The 19,765-nt window shown below is 30.1% G+C and overlaps 2 protein-coding genes and 1 non-coding gene across 3 annotated transcripts; 2 read left to right on the plus strand and 1 right to left on the minus strand.

The window, feature by feature from the left end:
* The first annotated feature begins 910 nt into the window (after positions 1–910).
* On the plus strand, positions 911–982 carry TRNAQ-UUG (transfer RNA glutamine (anticodon UUG)). Its single transcript has one exon. It is a non-coding gene; the product is annotated as a tRNA-Gln (tRNA).
* Positions 983–4,815: 3,833 nt separating this feature from the next.
* LOC107923249 (NAC domain-containing protein 83) lies at positions 4,816–6,005 on the plus strand. Its single transcript, XM_016853464.2, has 3 exons — positions 4,816–5,067; positions 5,231–5,511; positions 5,612–6,005. Exons 1-3 carry the CDS (start codon positions 4,893–4,895, stop codon positions 5,867–5,869), a joined length of 714 nt encoding a protein of 237 aa, XP_016708953.1. The 5' UTR covers positions 4,816–4,892; the 3' UTR covers positions 5,870–6,005.
* A 2,809-nt stretch (positions 6,006–8,814) lies between these two features.
* Positions 8,815–18,199, minus strand: LOC107924367 (uncharacterized). Its single transcript, XM_016854774.2, has 3 exons — positions 17,863–18,199; positions 17,436–17,646; positions 8,815–13,776 (listed from the first exon to the last, which is right to left on the minus strand). The coding sequence occupies exons 1-3, from the start codon at positions 18,019–18,021 to the stop codon at positions 9,026–9,028; spliced, it is 5,121 nt and encodes a 1,706-aa protein (XP_016710263.2). The 5' UTR covers positions 18,022–18,199; the 3' UTR covers positions 8,815–9,025.
* Positions 18,200–19,765: the final 1,566 nt, after the last annotated feature.

Here is a 19,765-nt window from a genome sequence, read left to right on the forward strand (position 1 = left end):
GGTAATGATGTATCATTGTTGATACATACCAATTATTTATGTACATATTTTAGTTAATTTGAATTTTGGTTTTAAGGTTTATATTTAATATATTAATTAGTGAATTACTTAAAGTATATTATTAAAAATAGAGTTAAATTATGTGTATTATTATTTGATTTACTCGTGATGATATAAGAGTTGTTTCGTCTTGATTTTTGAATTTAAAATTTTAATTAGCAACGTAGAAGAGATACTTTTATATATGTTAATAAAGGAAAATGATTATATGAAACAGATATGTCACATCATCCTGTATACCTCATCAATTATTTAATACTTTTTCAGCATTTTTTTTCATGCTATTGACACATCATTTTGGTAAGTTTTTTAAATCTTGACCCTAAATCTTATACTCTGTACCTTAAAACTCTAAAACACTGGATCCAAAACCTTGAAACCTTGGACTCTGGATCCTCACACCCTGAACCTTGGACCCAAGGTTTAGGGCCGATGGTCCAAGGTTTCAAGGTCTAGAGTCTACGTTAAGAAATACAAAATGAAGAAGAGAAAATTGATTAAGAAATTAATTAAACCAAAGAGAAAAAAAATTAAAATCTAACCATTAATTGTGCTTAAAGCTAGTATGAGACATTATACTGAAGAAAAAATCATGTCTAAAGAAAAGATGTGAAAATATTAAATATAATATAATATGAAATAAATAAAAAAACGAATATGCTAAGTTTTATATAATACAAATTTTGAATATGTATATAAACGTTTATGATGATGATTATAAAATACAGAAAGTGGTAGATTATGAGTAAAAAAAAATACACAAATGGTAAGACCATCTTTTATTAGTGCAATCAGCTAGAAATTCCAATTTTATTAATAAAGTAAGACTGAGAAATTGATATCAAGTTGGGGTTCCATGGTGTAGTGGTTAGCACTCTGGACTTTGAATCCAGCGACCTGGGTTCGACTCCCGGTGGGACCTTTCTTTCTCTTTTTTTTTTTTTTGTCATCATTATCATTTATGATTTACATCAGTAGCGGACCATTAGGCCCATGTATTTTCAACGGTATTGCTTTTAAATTTGCCCACTTGTTAAGAGAATCAATACTCTCTTTTTCTCTTCCTTTAGGTTCAAGATTCTTTGTTAGCCATATCATGGTTTCAATGTTTACACTATAATTTAATTTTTATATAATATATAATTGAATACAAGCTTATCAGCCTAACTCTTGAAAATAAAAATTTATAAAGAATTTCTTTAAGTTACCGAAACAAAGCGGAAGCAACTCGAAAAGATAAATGGGCTTAAATTGAAAAGAAAAGTCAAAAGAAAATAATAGCATGTTGGTGTTTGAATAAATGCTTTCAAACATATTCTTTTAACTCAAGAATGAAGTACAATGAGATAGTTACAAATAAAAGGAATACCTCTATTTATAGTTGAGCTCTCTTAAACTTAGTGGTACAGTTTAAATTACATCGACGGTCAAAAATTAAAACCTATCTACAGGACGAGAATCCTAAAGGATTTAAACTTCATACAATCTTGTCTCTCTAGATTTACAACATTCAGCATAATAACTTTAGTTTTATTGGAGTGCTTCATTGAGACACCAAAGCTTCAAGAAGACGGTCTTCTCCATATGTGTCATGAATCGAATCAATTCAAGTGGGTTAAATGTACCCTATTTAATCAATTGACTTCCATGAGACACTTTGTGTGCATTTGTCACGAACTTTGAACCGTGACACTTAGACGTTAAAAATCCTTTAACTAATGGTTTTCGTCATATTGACCACTAATGTGTTGACATGGCTGTTAATTATCAAATAAGGCCAAAATTCCACATGGTTAACTTTGTTACAAATTGGCATTATTTGATTTTTTTTGGATAAAATATATTTTGAATTTTTTTTACTTTTATATCAATGAATTTAGTCTTTTTGATTTTTTTTAATCTAAAAATGCAAATCCAATTATTCACACTATTAATTTTTTTATTAAAATTATATTCATTACAATACCATTTTTTTTAAAATTGCATGGCTACTAAGTGAGTATTGTCTTTTATTTTAAAACATCACACTAGCAGATTTAACGGAAAAATTTTGATAATGCTAACAATTAAATTTGAATTTTGAAATTTAAAAAAAATAAAAAGACTAAATTTTAAATTCACGAACAATATAAAAACTTATAACACTTTTTAATTTTTTTTTCTAATAATACAATAATTAAATCCATCCATTTAATAAAAAAATAATTTCATCCTTTATGAATAAATTCAGAACCATAAAAAGTACATGTAAGACTACCCTATTTTTCAAAATTTATCCAAACATAAAAATTAGCTACCAAGAACTTCATTGATTTCATGAGCTGGATACTTATGCTTTGAATTGACTATACACAACTTGATGGGACTAAAATAAAAATAATTAATGTGATTTTCCACACGTCAAATTAGTTGGAATTACAATAAAAATAAATTTAAAATTGAATTATTATAAAATGGGGAATTTAAGAAATAAGAAGTTTTAGAGTAGATTGTATGGTCAAAGTTGGTAAAGAAAAACAGAAGACTTTTGTTGGTGTTGTGAATGAATATTCTTTGATAAAACAATGAATTAAATAAAAATAAAAATAAAAAAATACTAAAAATGGGAGCCGAGTATTCTTATTTCCGAATCAACATTGCGTGGAAAGAGCAAAGATAACATCTTCGTTATGAAGAAAAGCACAAAACTCCAACGTCGCCTTCATGCACAATTTTCTTTTTCAATAAATAAACAAAAAACGTACCTTTATTTTCTTAAAGTTTACTAATTTTCGACTTAAAGTTTTCTTTACAAAAATGATCCTAAAAACTTTTATTTTTTATTTAATATATTCTCTAATCTAATTAATATTTTGAAAATTAAACTCTTTTATAGTTTAAATCATTTTTAATTTATCTTTTCAAATTCTATTCGTTTTTTATTTATTTTATAAGGTTTTTATTTATTTTTTTAAAAATAAACTCGGAAGTCAATTTTATCAAACTTTGGTAGTGTTTATAGAGTTTAATGATTTAGGTTCGACTCTAACTTTACACAAATCATATGTGACTTGTCTTCAGATTTATTTTAGTTTAAAACTTACAATGTGTAAGTTCTTTTAAGAAGTATTCTGATTCGATTCGATTATATTTCGGTTTTTTTATTTTAATTATAGTTAATTCAAATATGTATTATTTATAGTTGGAATTGTAAATGTAATTTAAACTTTTAAAAAAAATTAATATGAGTTTTATCTTCACCTTTTTTCTACCTTTAAAAATTTTATTCAATTTGCTTTTGAAATTACAATATTTATATTAAAATAAGAAAAATTGTTGATAATTTAAAATTGGAAAAAATATTTTATGGACCATTCCCACCACATCATTCACGGCGACTTTTCAATTATTTAATGACATTTCAATAATATTTTTCATGTCATTAATACATGATTTTAATAATATTTTTTTATCCTGAACCCTAAACTCGAAACCTCAAATCTTGAACTTCGGGATTCAAAATTTGGGATTTGAAATAAAAATAATTACCAAATTATATATAATAACATAAAAAATTATTGAATAATTAAAAGAAAAACCGTGATTCAAATTTGGGCAGCTTGGAAAAGTTGAAAAGCATAAATAAAATGTTGATGATAATTGCAACAAAAGATATATGAAAGCTTTGACTCACAGAAACCACTTATAAAGTAGATAAAATGGGGAGAGATTAATTAAACAAAACAGCAAATTAAAGAAATATAGCACTCTCACACTCTCTACTTTGAAACTTACACCTTAAGTAACTTCCTAACCTCTACCATCTATTTCTCTTAATTTTATATATATATATATTTTATTCTTTCAACAAAAAAGGTACTGTATTTGACAAACTATAAAAGAAGAGAAAAGAAAACTACTTTATTTAACAATGTTAATTAATTATTTCAATTTTGGAAAAATGCCTTTCCATTATTTTATATTTCTATTTAAATCCTTGATTTTATCATTTTTATCGATTTTTTTTAATTTGAACTTTTAATAAATATATTTTATTACCATAATCTAATAAATTATAAATCATTATTTAATCTTATATCAAAATTAAGTTCCAATTAGAAACAAAAATGAGTAATTGTGTAAAACAATAATAATGAAGAAAACTCAAAGTGATAAACCAATTAAACAAGATTCAGGGACCATCCTATCAAATTTAGAAGGGACCAAGCGTGAAAATTTTGCATGGAAAAGAAAAAGGCTATCGTTAAACCCTAGCTTTACACATCTCCAAATTTATCACTTCATTAATTTTCAATTCAATCGATTTAATCCTCAATCTAACAATAATAAAAAATTTAAAAAAATTACAAAAATTATAAACTCGTTAGACTAGTTCAACTGTTAAATTTTTATTGATTTTAGGTTTTTTTTCGATTTTGAGTGATTCATTCAAAAGACAGTTTAATGCTTTTGTCTAAATTAATATACTGATTGGTTTTCAATCTAATCTATCTGATTGTCCGACAATGTTAAATAATAAAATAAAATTTTGAATTAGGTAAATAATTTAAAAAATTTTATATCGTAATCTCAAAAAAAATTATATTATATATTGGGACCAAAAAATGGAAATTTTTTTTGTTCAGTTAACTAATCCCTTAAATTTGATTTGATAAAACTTTTAACGAATCTGCCAGAGTGCCATTAAGAAAAACGGGGACCATTGGTTTCTTTTGTTTCTTCTTTTTGCCCTATAAAATGCTTTCAACTTTCAATGGCCATTGCTTGACTTTTACCACCCACCTTGCAGAAGAAGAAAGGGAAACTTAGGCTATTACTCACTTAAGGATATTATGAACAGTCTGAGGCTGAATGGATTAAGAAAATTGCCGCCGGGCTTCCGTTTTCAGCCGACGGAGGAAGAGCTTGTGTTTCAGTACTTGAAATGCAAGGCCTTTTCCTTCCCTTTGCCTGCTTCTATCATCCCTGACCTCAATATTTGCAATTTTGATCCCTGGGATTTGCCTGGTAACACATGTTTTGTTTTTATTTTTATTTATTAGCTGTCACATATTCCATGATTGGGAGCTTATGTAGCATGCATGCATGCAGTCTCTATGGAGGGTTATTAAAACATGCATTTGCATGTAAATATCCATGAAGTTTAATTAATATTCAACTTTATTTTTAGGTGATTTGGGGGAAGAGAGGTATTTTTTTAGTGTGAAGGAAGCCAAGTATAAGATCGGGAACCGGATAAACTGGGCGACTGCTTCCGGATATTGGAAGGCAACCGGGTCAGATAAGCAAATCATATCAAGGAGAAATCAAGTAGCAGGGATGAGGAAAACCCTAGTTTTTCACATGGGGAAGCCTCCACATGGATTAAGAACTGATTGGATCATGCATGAATATCGTTTAGTCAATGTACCAAACAATGATTTCAACTCGGCAAACAACCCAATGATGCAGGCAAGTCTATGTATATAAACTGATATTCTACATTGAGTAACATAGATACATATAACATGTCTCATTATTGCTAATATAAATTTTTTTAAAAATTTTGCAGAATTATTTGAATCATGGGATGGAAAAATGGGTACTATGTCATGTATTTTTGAAGAGAACTAGTAAGAAAAGTAGTGAGGAGGAGATTATGCAGAGTTTTTGCAATAAAAATAGAAATGAAGAATTGGGTCATAGGATGGAACCCAAATTGTATAATTTTATGAGAGAAAAAGATGCCGAGTCATCATCTTCATCATCAGCAAGTTCGAGGAGTGATATCACTGAGGTGTCTTCAAGTGCATGCAGCAGACAATACTGAAAGAAAGCAACTCACTGCCATACTGTATAATTTAGGTGGATAATTTCTCTTCATCAGCAGTCTGTTGTTATTAGTCCATCTATATTGACATTTGGAAAACTATTTTATTATAATATAAAATATAAATTGATATAAAGAAATTAGAGGTTGGATGAAAAAAGGCATATTCATTTTTATCCTACAGAAAACGAATATGTCAAACTTTGTCGAAAAGAAGAAAAAAAAAGGTTATTCGGCGGCAAAGCAAAGCACCGTTAATTAAAAGCAAGAATATGTAGCACGTAGGAAGGATTCAATTCTGATTCTTTCTTGCCAGGTTCTATGTGGTTTAAACTCTATGTTCGCTTCTCAGCAATGGATTGCAGATGCTTATAGGGTTAAAAGTCAAATTTTAGACTTTTTAAATATTATTTCTTTTACAATTAAATCATGAACTTGGTGGTTAAGTGTTGATCACCCATAAAATCCATCTACTTATGAATGAACCTTTAAAAGTATAAGTAATAGGTTTTTATTTGGACAGCTTAGACCTGGTGTGAGTATGCTTCTATCGTAAAGGACGGATCCAATATTTTACTCCAAAGGAGACGAAATTTCTAAATTTGAACTACTTTTTTGTTTTTAATGTAAAAAAGTGTCATTCTTGTCAATATATTGAGGAGATGTTGGAGCCTCATTGGTAGGAATCGGTTGATATGATCCAACCTTAATGTAAGCTTAACGGACTCTATCCTATTGATTTGGAGGGTAATCCCAAATAGATTTTCGAAGTCCCAGATCACGCTCTAAAGAAGAAGTATTAAACTTCTTTGCTTTGATTCTCGACACTTTATGAGTACGTTTAGGAACTTGAGAAGACTCGATATCTTATTTAGGAGTTTAGGAAGACTGGATATCTTGTTTAGGATCTTGGGAAGATCTGATATTTCATTTTTCTCCACTAATAATAGAAGATTGATGAACCAATTGATCATTATTACTTTTTGAGACCCTTTTCTTGGAAAAAAAATTAATCTTTTTGTTGACCATAATTTAATTGAAAAACCTCAAGCTGTAATAATATATTAAATAAAAACATATTAGGAAAAAGAAAAATAATAATGTCAAATAAATAAATAACATAATTTATGCAAAAATATTTACCAAGACGTCTTTTACGTAAGCAGCCAAGAGGAAGATAATTTGTATTTTTTTTACTCTATGCTCTGAGTCTCGACATGAAACTCATTTCTTTTTCTCTCGGCAGTGTCGACACCTTACTAGGGGAAGATAATTCCTTAGTAAGACATACAAATCAAAATACAAAAAAGCCACTAACCTAATATGTATGAGTATGGGCCAAATCAATTAATTCTGGAATTTAACTTTAAAATCCATATTGAACCTTTAAGTTTAGTCATTCAAGGCCCATCATACATTAATATTTGAATATTATTATTAAAGTTATATAATTAAAATTTAAAAAATACTTTGTTAATATAAAGTATAACCTTACAACTTAATCAAGCAAATTATATGAAATACATTTTAGCTAAGTGGGTGAATGTTATATAATGTGGACGCCAAATATAAAATACATGATAATTTATATATAAAATTCAAAAATTTAAAAATTTCAAGGGGCGACCGCCCCCACGCCCCCTGGATCCATCCATGCCTATTGTAATGTGTGATTACTGACCATTTAATTGTGCAAGTCACATTCACTACTTCTAAAGAATTTTGTGTATGTTATAGGGTATAATAATAAATTTAGTCCTAATGTTTATATCTTTTTTACTAAATTTTCCCATTAAACATTTGAAAAGAGTTAAATTATTTTTTTTAACGGAAATGCTAATTAAATTAAACACTAATCTTTTAATAATGTTGGCGTATCAACTCATGACATTCTGCATGTACTTTATTCTGACATAAAATTATTTGTCTTATATTCTACATCAACAAATAATATAAAAAAAATAATAATAAAAAAGCTACTCTAAAAAAATATAAAATATAAATGAATTGTCGTACAAATTATTATGTTTAATTTAACGTTTTTGTAAATATTTTTTAAAAAAAAATTTAATTTAATGAAAAAAAATCAAATTTACAATAGAGAAACTTTGGATTATGAAATTAAATATAATACGTATAAATTTAATTTATTTGATGCCGAAATTGGTCTCAGTTTGTTGATTCAACTATCCAAAATAAATTGTATCTTATCTTTCTAGTTTCGAACAAGCCTTTCCTTACTGGAACATCTTTTCTTACTATTTTTTTTTTAATGTGTGTTTTTGTGAAAAGTTGGATTCAAGTTAATTATAGGAATATTGACGTCATATACACAACTTGTCCCTGTCTGGAAAGCGATATATTTGTTCTACGAAATTCTGTAGAAACTGATAATCTAAGGGAATAGTTTTGTAGATTAGCCTAGAATTTCTCTCAGAATTTTCTTTGAAGAAAAGTATTTAGCATATTCATATTGATTGAGCTATCAGTGTCTGATATATATATTTAAATATAATTATGAATATTACTTTTAAATAAATTTGATTTTTTTTTTAAATTACGATTGAAATTGATTCAAGTTGAATTGCCCCATAGAAAAATTTTCAATCGGGTCAGCCACAACACAAGATAACCTGGATGACGACAATGCTGAAGATAAGAAAGATAAAAAGAAAAAGTTCCTTCAAAAAGCGTAAGGCACTAAGGTCTATCTACCATTTTCATGTAAAGCTGGCATGTAAGTCTCACTTTTACGAATAAGATGTGAATCATTTTTATCTAAAAAATAATAATATTTTAAAAGGCTAGCATATTGGACAGAAATGGTGATTGCTCAAACATAAACCATCCCTAGCAAGCAGATCATAGAGACCATACTGCAAGACATAAAGAGATATATCGAATTCTGGCACATCGACAAACAAACGAATTCCTTAGGTTAAATATCACAGGCAAGTTTTTAAAGATACATTAAAAAAACAGATCATAAGAAACCATTCATACATATACATGCATGTAGACATTCATCCAAACCAGTTCTTACAGATGCATCAAAATATTAAAGTTCACGCACCAGCATATGTTTCATAAGCTATGTTTTAATACACACAACTGAACACCATACTATGATTCATACTATAGCTCATACCTTAAACACTATTCATTAGGAAAAGCAGCAGATAGGAAATCTTCATCCTCCGCAAACACTTGCAGATTCTTGGATTTCATCAGGAAACTGACAGCGTCTTCATCGAATTTCAGAATGAAGGCCAGCTTGATTAGTTCGGAGAGAGAACTGACCTGATCTTCCTTCTCCCACAGTAGTCCCTCAGCAACTGCTTCTGAGAAATAAGTAGCATATTCAAGCCGATCCTTTTGCCCAGCAGACTCATCCAACTTCTGAATGAAAAACTTTGAGCTTTCTTTGTCCCAGCGTACCATTCGACTAGCTTGAACTTCTTGGGTTTTACCTGAAGACAATAACAAACTATATACAACAGCAACCGGTTCCGAAGTCTCAAGGACAGTGAGATTGCGGAGGGACTGAACAGCTTCATGCCTTTTCTCAGCTTCCATTTTTAATGAACATGCTAAAAACCCAAGAATAAGTCGGAGCAGCTCTTTTCCAAGCATGGCATCTCTAGGATTGATCTGCTTAAGTTCCAGGCCATTTGTAAAGGATAAGTCTTTCTTCTGTACAGAGTGAGAGATCATCCGAACCCCGATTTTCAAATATAACTCGAACAACGTAGTCCGAGGCAAAACAGGTAAACTTGGCTGAGGATACCAGACAAATAGAGGATGAGATGATGATTTGAGTAAAAGCTCCTTAAGCCGAAGATCATCAGCTATAAACACATCATGCTTGTCGAATAACATAATCCCCTCTGAACCTAAATCCACAGGGACCTTCACCAAACTTTCAGAAAGAATTTGCTCTTCCTTTGAACTCTTGTGCTGCAAAACAAACCTCCAGAATGCACAACACTCACCATGCGACAATCGGTGTCCTGAAGTTTCCCAACCTTTCCAGAGTTTGCAGTAATCATCTAGCGAAGGATACGATTTGACACCAAATGCTGCACCAGAGAAGAGCTGCAGTAGTACTTTGTTCTTATAGTGCTTCTCCAAAACATTCAACTGCAAACCAAAGAGTCCATCTCTATCATGCAGAACACATCCATCAGGTTTTACCCACCTTCCATTTTCATTTCCCTCTGGGATCCATATTAGCTGTTTTGCTTCACAGTCAGGCTTCCATTCTACTTTTGCCAAGAATTTATATATTCGAATGATTGTGGCAAAATCTGAATGCAGATCAAGGTGATTGGCTATGTGTGTGCTTCCCTTCTCAACATCAACAATAACACCTATAGAAGATAGCTCTTTTCTGTATGTTCTAATCTCGGAACCATAAAACCCTTCATCGATGAATGGTCCATCAGTTGGTTTCAAGCCTGAATTCTTATCTAAAAGTAAGCAATCACCTGGACTCATATAACCAACAGTGGTTTTCAACCATTTTTCTGAAACTTTTTTAAGAAATGGTAAAGAGAAGGTGTAGTTCTTGTCTTCCAACAAAATTCTCAAGCAATTGAGAAATGAAAGTGCAATTCTGGGAGTTATACTGTCAGTACTTCGAGGGAAATAGAGGCAAGAAGGCACAAACTTCACACCACTTTCGAATTCAATGACTACTCCAATAGTCTTCAACTCATGTCTGTACTTGTGAAGATCCTTTCCGTAGAAGCTATCACTATCATCAAGAAAAGGAAGGAGGGTAATTGAAGAGATGGACTCCCATTCCGGACTAAAAAGGATACACTCTCTCGGAGACCTGAAATCACCAAGCCGAGTCCGCAACCATTTTGCTTCAAGTATGCATTCCTTTAAGTCAGAGGGAAACTTATAGGACGTTCCCTTCAGTTGTCTACAGCATGAGAGGAATGAGAAAACATCATCTTTTGTAAGAGATGATGACGATGCCCGTCGCTTGAAACGGCTGATAAAGGATTTGACTGCTACATCGAAATCCACAACAGCACCCAATCTCTTCAACTCATTTTTGTAGCTAGAGATGATACTTCTGTAGTAAGCTTGATCGATTATCGGGAAACAAGTGAAAACTTGTAGAAGACAGCCCCACTCTTGATCAAATAGAAAGCATTCAGATGGAGGTTTGAAACCAAGATTTGTCTTCAAACACTTTGCATCTCTAAGTGTAGTAACAAGCCTCTCAGGCGATCTTGCATAACGCATACATTCCAGCGATAAAAGAAAAGCATCAGCACTCATAGAGGTCAAGTACGAAGAATTTTTCAAGTTATCAATGACAAGCTGATAGCATCTACTGAAGCCAACTATAACACCAAGCAGCCTGAGTTCGTCTTTGAAGCCAAGGATTTGATCACCGTAGAATGCTTGATCAATGAGGGGGGCATTACATATTTGTATGGCTGTCCTCCATTCCTCGTCGAACAAAACAGCTCCCACCGGTGATCTGAAACCACGGGAAGTCTTTAGCCACCTTCCTTCTTTGATACTGCGGATAAATTCATCAGGAGCGAGGTATTTTTTCCTCAGATATCTGATGAGACCAAGAATGGAAAGCACACGATCTTTACTTAGCGTTGATGAAGATGCCAATCGCATGAGATGGTCCCCGATAAATTGACATGCTTCACCATACTCAAACATTACTCCGATAATTTTCAGCTCCTCCCTATAATAATTTATTCTGTCTCCATAATATGTCTGATCAATTAGTGGAATATCAACAAACACTGACCCATTCTGCAAAATATCTCCCCATGAAGATGAATGAAAGAATGATTGTGCTGGTGGTTTGTAGCCAGAAGAGCCATTTATGGTGACTTTCAGCCAGTTTCCACTTTTTATGCTAGTCAGAAACCTTTCTGGAATTGGCGTTCTTCTGCTTCTCAAGTACCGAATCCAATCCAAAAGCAAGAAAGTGTTATCCTTTGTGAGGGGTGAAGAGACAGCAGGAACCGCAGCATTAGGGGGAGACACAGATGGGATATCTGAAACACCAACATGTGATATTAGAAACTCCAAGAGCTGCTTTCCAGGAGTGAATTGACCAGCAAAAGTCCTCTCATGCAAGTAATCTTCCCCCAACTCAATATAGCCTTCAGCTTTCAGTGGATTAGAACCCACTAAACTGTTCCATTTGCTTCCATTAGCAGGAACAAGAATCTTCCTCTTCTTGGTCACATTTACATTACCATAGTTATCTACCAGCGGAATAATGTCACACAAATCACCAACTTCTGCTGATGTTACGAAGTACTTCCAGAATGAATGATATAAGAAGTGAGCATAGGTAATAACAAGCTTCGGCTTGCTACCAAGACTGTCAATAAGAGCAGCTGCATAGTCATACACACTTATTGAAACAACCTTGACCTGGTTTTGTAGCCATCCTGAAATTGTTTCTTTCTTGAAGCATGTACGGATGGCATATTGTGTGCTTTCAGGAAGAAAAAGACAGTTTGTAGCCCCACCAAACTCCCTATTCCAATCAATCATCCATGAGACGTGATCAAATTGATGAGATCGGCATATTGTCCCTCGAGTATGTTGCATGGATTCACTGATACTGCACAAGGACACACATCCAGAAAGATCAACATATTTAAGAAGTGGTACGTTTATAATGTTGGTACCATAGAATATGTTCTTCCAATTCTCTGCAAGGAAGATAAGAAGCTCAAGATAAAGGCTCTCCGAAACTCCCAACACAAGATTAGAACCTCGGATGCACTTTGCATACCATCTGTTGTCGACCAGTCCAACTCCCAAAAAATTCAGAATATTATCATACTCGGCCACATCAAAAGAAGAATGCAAGACATATGTTCCATGTGATGACAGATTATGCAAGCCTACCCCCTCCTTTCTTGCCTTCTCCACAATAACCCAGAAAGCAGGCATAATTCTACCAACTTCACCGGGTTTATGAAAAAACTTCTGGCCCGTGCAAGACTCATCACTTGGTAGTATATCTTCATCCACCAGTTTCAATCTTATTGTTTCCCTAATGGCATTAAATTTCTGGTACGAGGAACAGTTGACAGGCAAGAAATTGAACATCCAACGTAGACTAGAAACCGGGGCCTCATTTGTCATTTTAACCAGTGAGATGAAAGCATTGACAAAAGCAGTGGGAACGCAATCAAGAATCCCTTGGTTCCATTTGTTGTCTAAGAGTATTGTTTCCCTTGATGATGATAAAACAAAATCTGCTTGAATAATGAAGGGGAAATTGGTCACCATCTCCGTGGGAAGAAATGCATAGACCCCAGGTAAGTTCATCCCCCTATGCAGACGCTCATCGTTCGGAAAAGCCAACGTGATCACCAACTCGTCCACATCCATTCTCCTTTCCACTTTGTTTTCCAGCCTAACAGGAAACTTCTGCTTCCATATATGGTAGCTGCATTCTTTTCCGGACTTGTCATCCTTTTCCTCAGCGGAAAGACAGAGAGTATAGGACTCAGCATCGACATTCTTCCTTGTCACAAAATTAGTCTCACTTGTAATAGCTATCCCACTCACAGTATTGAGCCTCGGATCCTCATTGTCTTCCCTGACAGAAAGACGCTTGATCTTCGAAAGGAATAATAAAACTTCGGGTTCAATGATTGACAGCTGCTGTTTCACTGCCTTGACCTTGTCAGGCTTCAGGGGAAGCACAATGACTGTGGTTGGAAGCGCAGATCCATAAACCTTTCTAATGTCGTCGAGTGTCAGGTCATCAACCCACTCAGGAACTATGTAGCCAAGACCACAGTGAGGGCAAGGGGCCTCATTGAACCGTATCTGATAGCCATTGCTGAATACGTAGGGCTGCGCACTGATCAGAAAGACACTCTTGAATCCAATTCCTGCAAAGAAAACATAATACATCCTTAGATAATAAATCCTCACATATATTATGGCACTGTAATATTTATGAGGTTTCCAAGTCTTGCTCTGTTATAATTTCCTTTTATTTGAATTTTAGTTGCTAAAAATGTTAAATGTGAATTATTTTTGTACGTCCACAAAAGATTTCTTGTAATTTAAAGAAGCTCTGATGTTTCATTGAAATATTTTATCACGTGTTATTCCATTTCTCTAATTTTTTTTTATGCTAAAATATCAATGGTAATGTAAATGCCTTGAACACTGAAATATTTGTATTAGAAGACTAGGATATCAATGACTATGCTAATAAAAGTGTAAGCAAAATAGGGTATATAATTATGTTAGAAGATTAAAATATTTGTTAGGCAACTGGCTTGAACACTCTAAAGTTATACAAATATAGTATACTAAAAAGTGTCAAGCAAATTAGGGTAATATATCATCTTCCACCAAATAATTATACTCGCTCAGTTATTAATTTTTATTTTTTTTTAAATTTTTCAAAAAAAAAAAGGAAAAAGATAAGTTTTTGATATCCTATACACTTAATTTATTTAAGTTCAATGAATTTCTCTCCCAACTTACTCGTTTCATAAAATATATTAAAAATTCAATAGAGTTATCATAATAAATCTATGCATATTAGAAATTATCAAAAATCATCCCAAAATACCAAATATATATTTAAAATATCAGCTTTCAAAGGAATTTGACTTCTTAGCTATCACATATTATACATTTAAGGTGGATTAAATTTAGTTTTAAGCATTGCCCATAAATGAAAAAAAAAAAAAGAAAATGAAAAGTTCACATGCCGAGGGAATTCTGTTCTGCGTTCGAGAAAAGAAAATTTAAAGCTTAGTCAATATTAAAAATTTCTAATATTTATCAAAAATTCTATCTTAAACACTAAAAATTTTAGTATACTTTTTTTCCGTTTCCCTTTTAATCCCAACAAACTGTAATACCAAAAAAATCCCAACAATATGCAGCCAATGAAAATTTTATAATATACATATTTGAGCATTGATGTAAGTTTGCAAACAAAAGATATCGTTATAATTTCTTTTATTTATACAACTTTTTTTATAGAGTTACTATATTACTATTTCAAGTTCATTTTACTCCCTTCATTAAATATAATTATAATTAAATTATAATTTAAATAAAATATATTATAATCAACTAATTTATTATGACCTGACTTGACCCATAAAAAAATTATAAATTTTTTTTAAAGATACTTAAACTTTTTATGTGTCGAGTCTGATCATTTTAAATTATTTTAATATAATATATTTAGTCTGATTTATCGTTAACTTAAATTATAAACTGTAATAGTATCATAATTTAAATAATTTTTTTTTGGGAATAGTTGAATTTTTATATGTGAGGTCAAATTAAGGTAAATCAATTTGATATAATATATTTAGTCAACTGTACAGTAATTTAAATGGAAATTGTAATAGTGTCAGAATTTAATTAGATTTTTAATGTACAAAAGACTAACGTCGTCCAATTTTTAATAGGAGTAAAATGAAATTTACACTGTATGACAGAGAATCCTAGTATACTTTGACCTTTATAGAGATAGTTTAATTATTTATTTCATCATTTTGTTGGCTTTTTTATTAAACTAACCCAAAAAAATAAATTAATTATCAAAATAACTCACCTTTTTAATTAAATACAAAAATAACTCGTTTTCTACAGTAAAAAGTGGTGGAGCCATATGATATAACGCCATCACAGTGCCACGTCAGCAAGGGGTGTTAAAAAATTATTTTTTAGTAGAGCCATGTTAAATGACGCCACCAGTATAAAATATCAAGAAAATACTTAAAATTCTGAAAAAATGGGGATTTAAAAAAAATTTTACCATTTTCGGGTGAAGCCATTCTAAATGGCCCCACCACTTTTCTGCTTTCTGACACATTTTTGTTTTCTTTTTCTTTTATTTTCATATTTCTTTTTTTTATTTTTTTATTTTGTTCCTTAATAAATTTTATCTTTTTATTTTTTTACTTTTTTGATTGTTTTTCTTATTTCATTTTGTTTATTTTGTTTTATTTTTTATTATTAAATTTAAAATGATATAATATAATATTTTTTTTAATTATGATATAATATAATATTTTTTTTTAATTATGATTGGTTTATCTTTTTTGTATTAAATGAGAATTATATGGCCATGATTGCTTTTTTACCTTTTAAAGATAGGTATTAATTGTGATGAATATTTCATCCTATTTTTCTAAAAATCCAATATTATAATTAACAAATATTAGTAAAATATATTGCATTTAAAAAAATTATTTTATTCATTCATTTAATTTTTCATTTTTCTTAACTTTTAAATCTATTTTTTACTCAAAATTGATGAATTTTTTCAATACATAAATAGCTATGTGGATGATATCTTAATATTTAATTAATTTTAAAAATTTTAAAAAAAATTAAAATAATTAAGAATATATAAAAAATTTAAATTTGAAAAATGAATTAAATGTTGACATATCATTATATGACAACCAAATGTGAGATATGTCAATAAAATTAATTTTTTTGAGGTGGTTTTAATAAAAAAATAAAAAATTGATTAAAATATTTTTTCTATAAAACTAGACTGCAAAAACGACAAAATGTGAATAAAAAAATCATTATAAACATAAAAGTCGATTTAAATGGAATGATAAAATTTATTGAAGGATCATTATAAACAGTTAAGGTTTTGGGGGGCGGGGGCGGGAATATTAAAAGTAAAATAAAAATAAATTTTATTTATTTATTTTAAAATTATAATAGAAAACTATTAAATTTATTTTTATATTTAATAGTTATAGTAGATAATATTTTCTTTTGACATGGGTGTTAAAATCCAATCATAATTAAAAAAATATATTATATTATATCATATTAAATAAAAAATAAAATGATATTAGACACCACATAATTATATTATATCATAATTAAAAAATATATTATATTATATCATTTTAAAGTTAATAATAAAAAATAAAACAAAATAAAATAAGAAAAAAAATCAAAAAAGTAAAAAAAATCAAAAAGATAAAATTTATTAAGGAACAAAATAAAAAAGTAAAAAAATGAAAAATGAAAATAAAAGAAAAAAAAAACAAAAGAAATATGAAAATGAAAGAAAAAGAAAACAAAAGGTGTCAGAAGGCAGAAAAATGCTGGCGCCATTAAGAATGGCTCCACCTGAAAATGGTAAATTTTTTTTAAATATCTTATTTTTCCAAAATTTTAAGTATTTTCTTGGTATTTTATACTGGTGACGCCATTCAACATGGCTTCACTAAAAAATAATTTTTTAACACCCCTTGCTGATGTGGCACTTTGGTGGTGCCATATCATATGGCTCCACCACTTTTTACTTAAAAAAATGAGTTATTTTTGTATTTAATTAAAAATGTGAGTTATTTTGATAATTAATTTATTTTTTGGGGTTAGTTTAATAAAAAACCCATTTTATTTGACATATAAATTTATTTAAGGATTTAAATATTTGTTTTAAAAAATTATATATTTATATAATAAAATTTAATATTTTAAAAAATAAAAAGCAGGTAACCAATTAAAAATAAAAAGAATAGAAAATGGAAAATGCATGTACCTTTCTCCCCAATATAACCACTTTGCCTATTCCCTTTCTTGGTGGAACGACCAATACTGCAAATAGAGTCAATATTTTTGGAAGAAAATCCCTTCTCATTATTGAACATCAGCAACGTTGCCGAAGCTCCGGTCGCCGTAATATCTCGAGAAGTTATCACAAACTCGAGTGATGGATCCACTCCTTCTAAATACTCGTTATCTTGCGCATTCTGCCTCATCACAAAACTTTCCCCCATTACCACGACAATCAAAATTTAAAAATATAAAAAAAAAACACAATCGATCATCTACGTCATTCTGATTCACATGAATGTTTGAGTATATATCTTACAGTAACATATTCAAAATTTTTCATATATTACTGGAAACAATATCATATTAAATGGACAAAAGAAAAAGTGGGCAAAAGGAACATGAAAAAAGACCTGGATAAGTTCCATGAGGAAATGAACATCTTTAGTATAAAGCTCAGCGGATAAGTTTCGAACGGCTTGATGAAGGTCTTCTGTCAAAGGGTTGGGTTCTCCTCCGATTGAGTACTTTATTTTTCTAATCGCATCAATGTGTTCTTTAGGTGACGCCATTGCTAACACAAGTTTCCTTAATTTCTTTTTTCTCAGAGAAAATGAAAGTTAAGAGGAAGTAGAGAGCAGAGAGTGGACTAAAAAAGGAGGAGCTTTTAGTGTCTCCCGTGGAAAAGGAAACCCCAACGCCAAGGTGACTTAATCAATAAGGAGTTCCTTTAAAAGTTAACGAAATTATGAAAATTCATATCATATCAATTATTAATTTATTAAAAAAATATAAAAGGTAATAGTACAATTGAACGGAAGGAGGCTCTGGCTTCCACTTTGGTCAAAAAGGAGAATAAGAATAGTCTTTTTTTAAAGTTGTCGTTTACTTGGCGGAGAAAAGGGAAACTCTTACAATTTATTCTTTAATGCATATAAATTAAGATTCCTTGCCGCAATTAAGGGATATTAAATTTTGTCACACATGTACGTGGATAGAAATTACTTATTTAAAATATATAAATATGTTTTAAAACAATAAAATATAATATTTAAAATTAATTAATAATAAAATATGAAATATGTAGAATTTTAAATTATGAGTAAAATAAAATTTAAACATGTAAATACATTATATTAAAAATATTAAATGCACTTCTAAGAGTTAAAGTTGTGACACTAACTCAATTAATAACGTTATCAATATAAAATTTTCTCACAAGCATATGCATATACAAACCACATATTTAGAATATAAGTATGTGATTAAAAATAACATATAATCAATAATAAAATGTACTATTTGAAACTAATAATAATAACATTTGTGCAATATGTATGAACACTCATGTAACATGTACGGAATTAAGAAAAAGAAATTAGTTTAAATTTGAATAAAAACAAATTAAACAAACAAATATATTGTATTAATAATACATGTTTTCTAATTTTTTATTATAGTATTTCCATTTTTATATTGTAACACCCCAATTACCCGACTCAATCACTGGGTCCGAACAACGAGATATCACATTCGTTGCTGGAATAACTGACAACATTCATTCCAATATAATAAAAAAAATCATACATTTAGACCCATGACCAAGTCATGATTAATATATATATTGTAATGGCCTAAATTCAAAATTATCGGAACAGTGATTTCGTAACCACAAATCCGATTTAAAGAAAAATTTATTTCAATATTTTTGCATGAAAATTGATATGATAGGAAAATCGTATTAAAATATTGATAGAAAAATTTTACCGATTTAGTGGTTAGTTAGAAAAAGAAATTATTGAAGAAATTGGGTAAAAATAAGGTATCGGGACCTCTATCTTGTAAAACCGAGTCAAAAATAATTTTATAAATATTTATGAAATGTTAGTAATGTGGTATTAAAATTTCGATAGGAAATTTTAATGTTTGGGTAGTCAATTAAATGAAAAGGACTAAATTGTAATAGGTGTAAAAGTTGCTAGAATGATTAAATAGCTTAAGAGTCTAATGAGAAAGGATTTAACAGGTAATTAGCCCCAAAATTTATTATGGCTGGACGGCATGGGCATGAAATCAGCAGAAAATTGATAAATTAAGGGCAAAATTGGAATATTACAAAATCAACTAAATAAAGCTATGACTAAATAGGAAATATCTAGATTTCTCTTCATTTCTCTTCAATTCCAACAGCTAAAAACGCCATAGGAGGGTTCTCTAAGCTGATATTCCATAATTTTTGCACCAAGTGAGTTAATCCTTGCCTTTATCTTGTACTTTTTGTGCTTCTAAGACTTTTACAACTAGGTCCTACTATTA

Source organism: Gossypium hirsutum, chromosome A11, assembly GCF_007990345.1.
Source record: "Gossypium hirsutum isolate 1008001.06 chromosome A11, Gossypium_hirsutum_v2.1, whole genome shotgun sequence".
Lineage (NCBI taxonomy): Eukaryota > Viridiplantae > Streptophyta > Magnoliopsida > Malvales > Malvaceae > Gossypium > Gossypium hirsutum.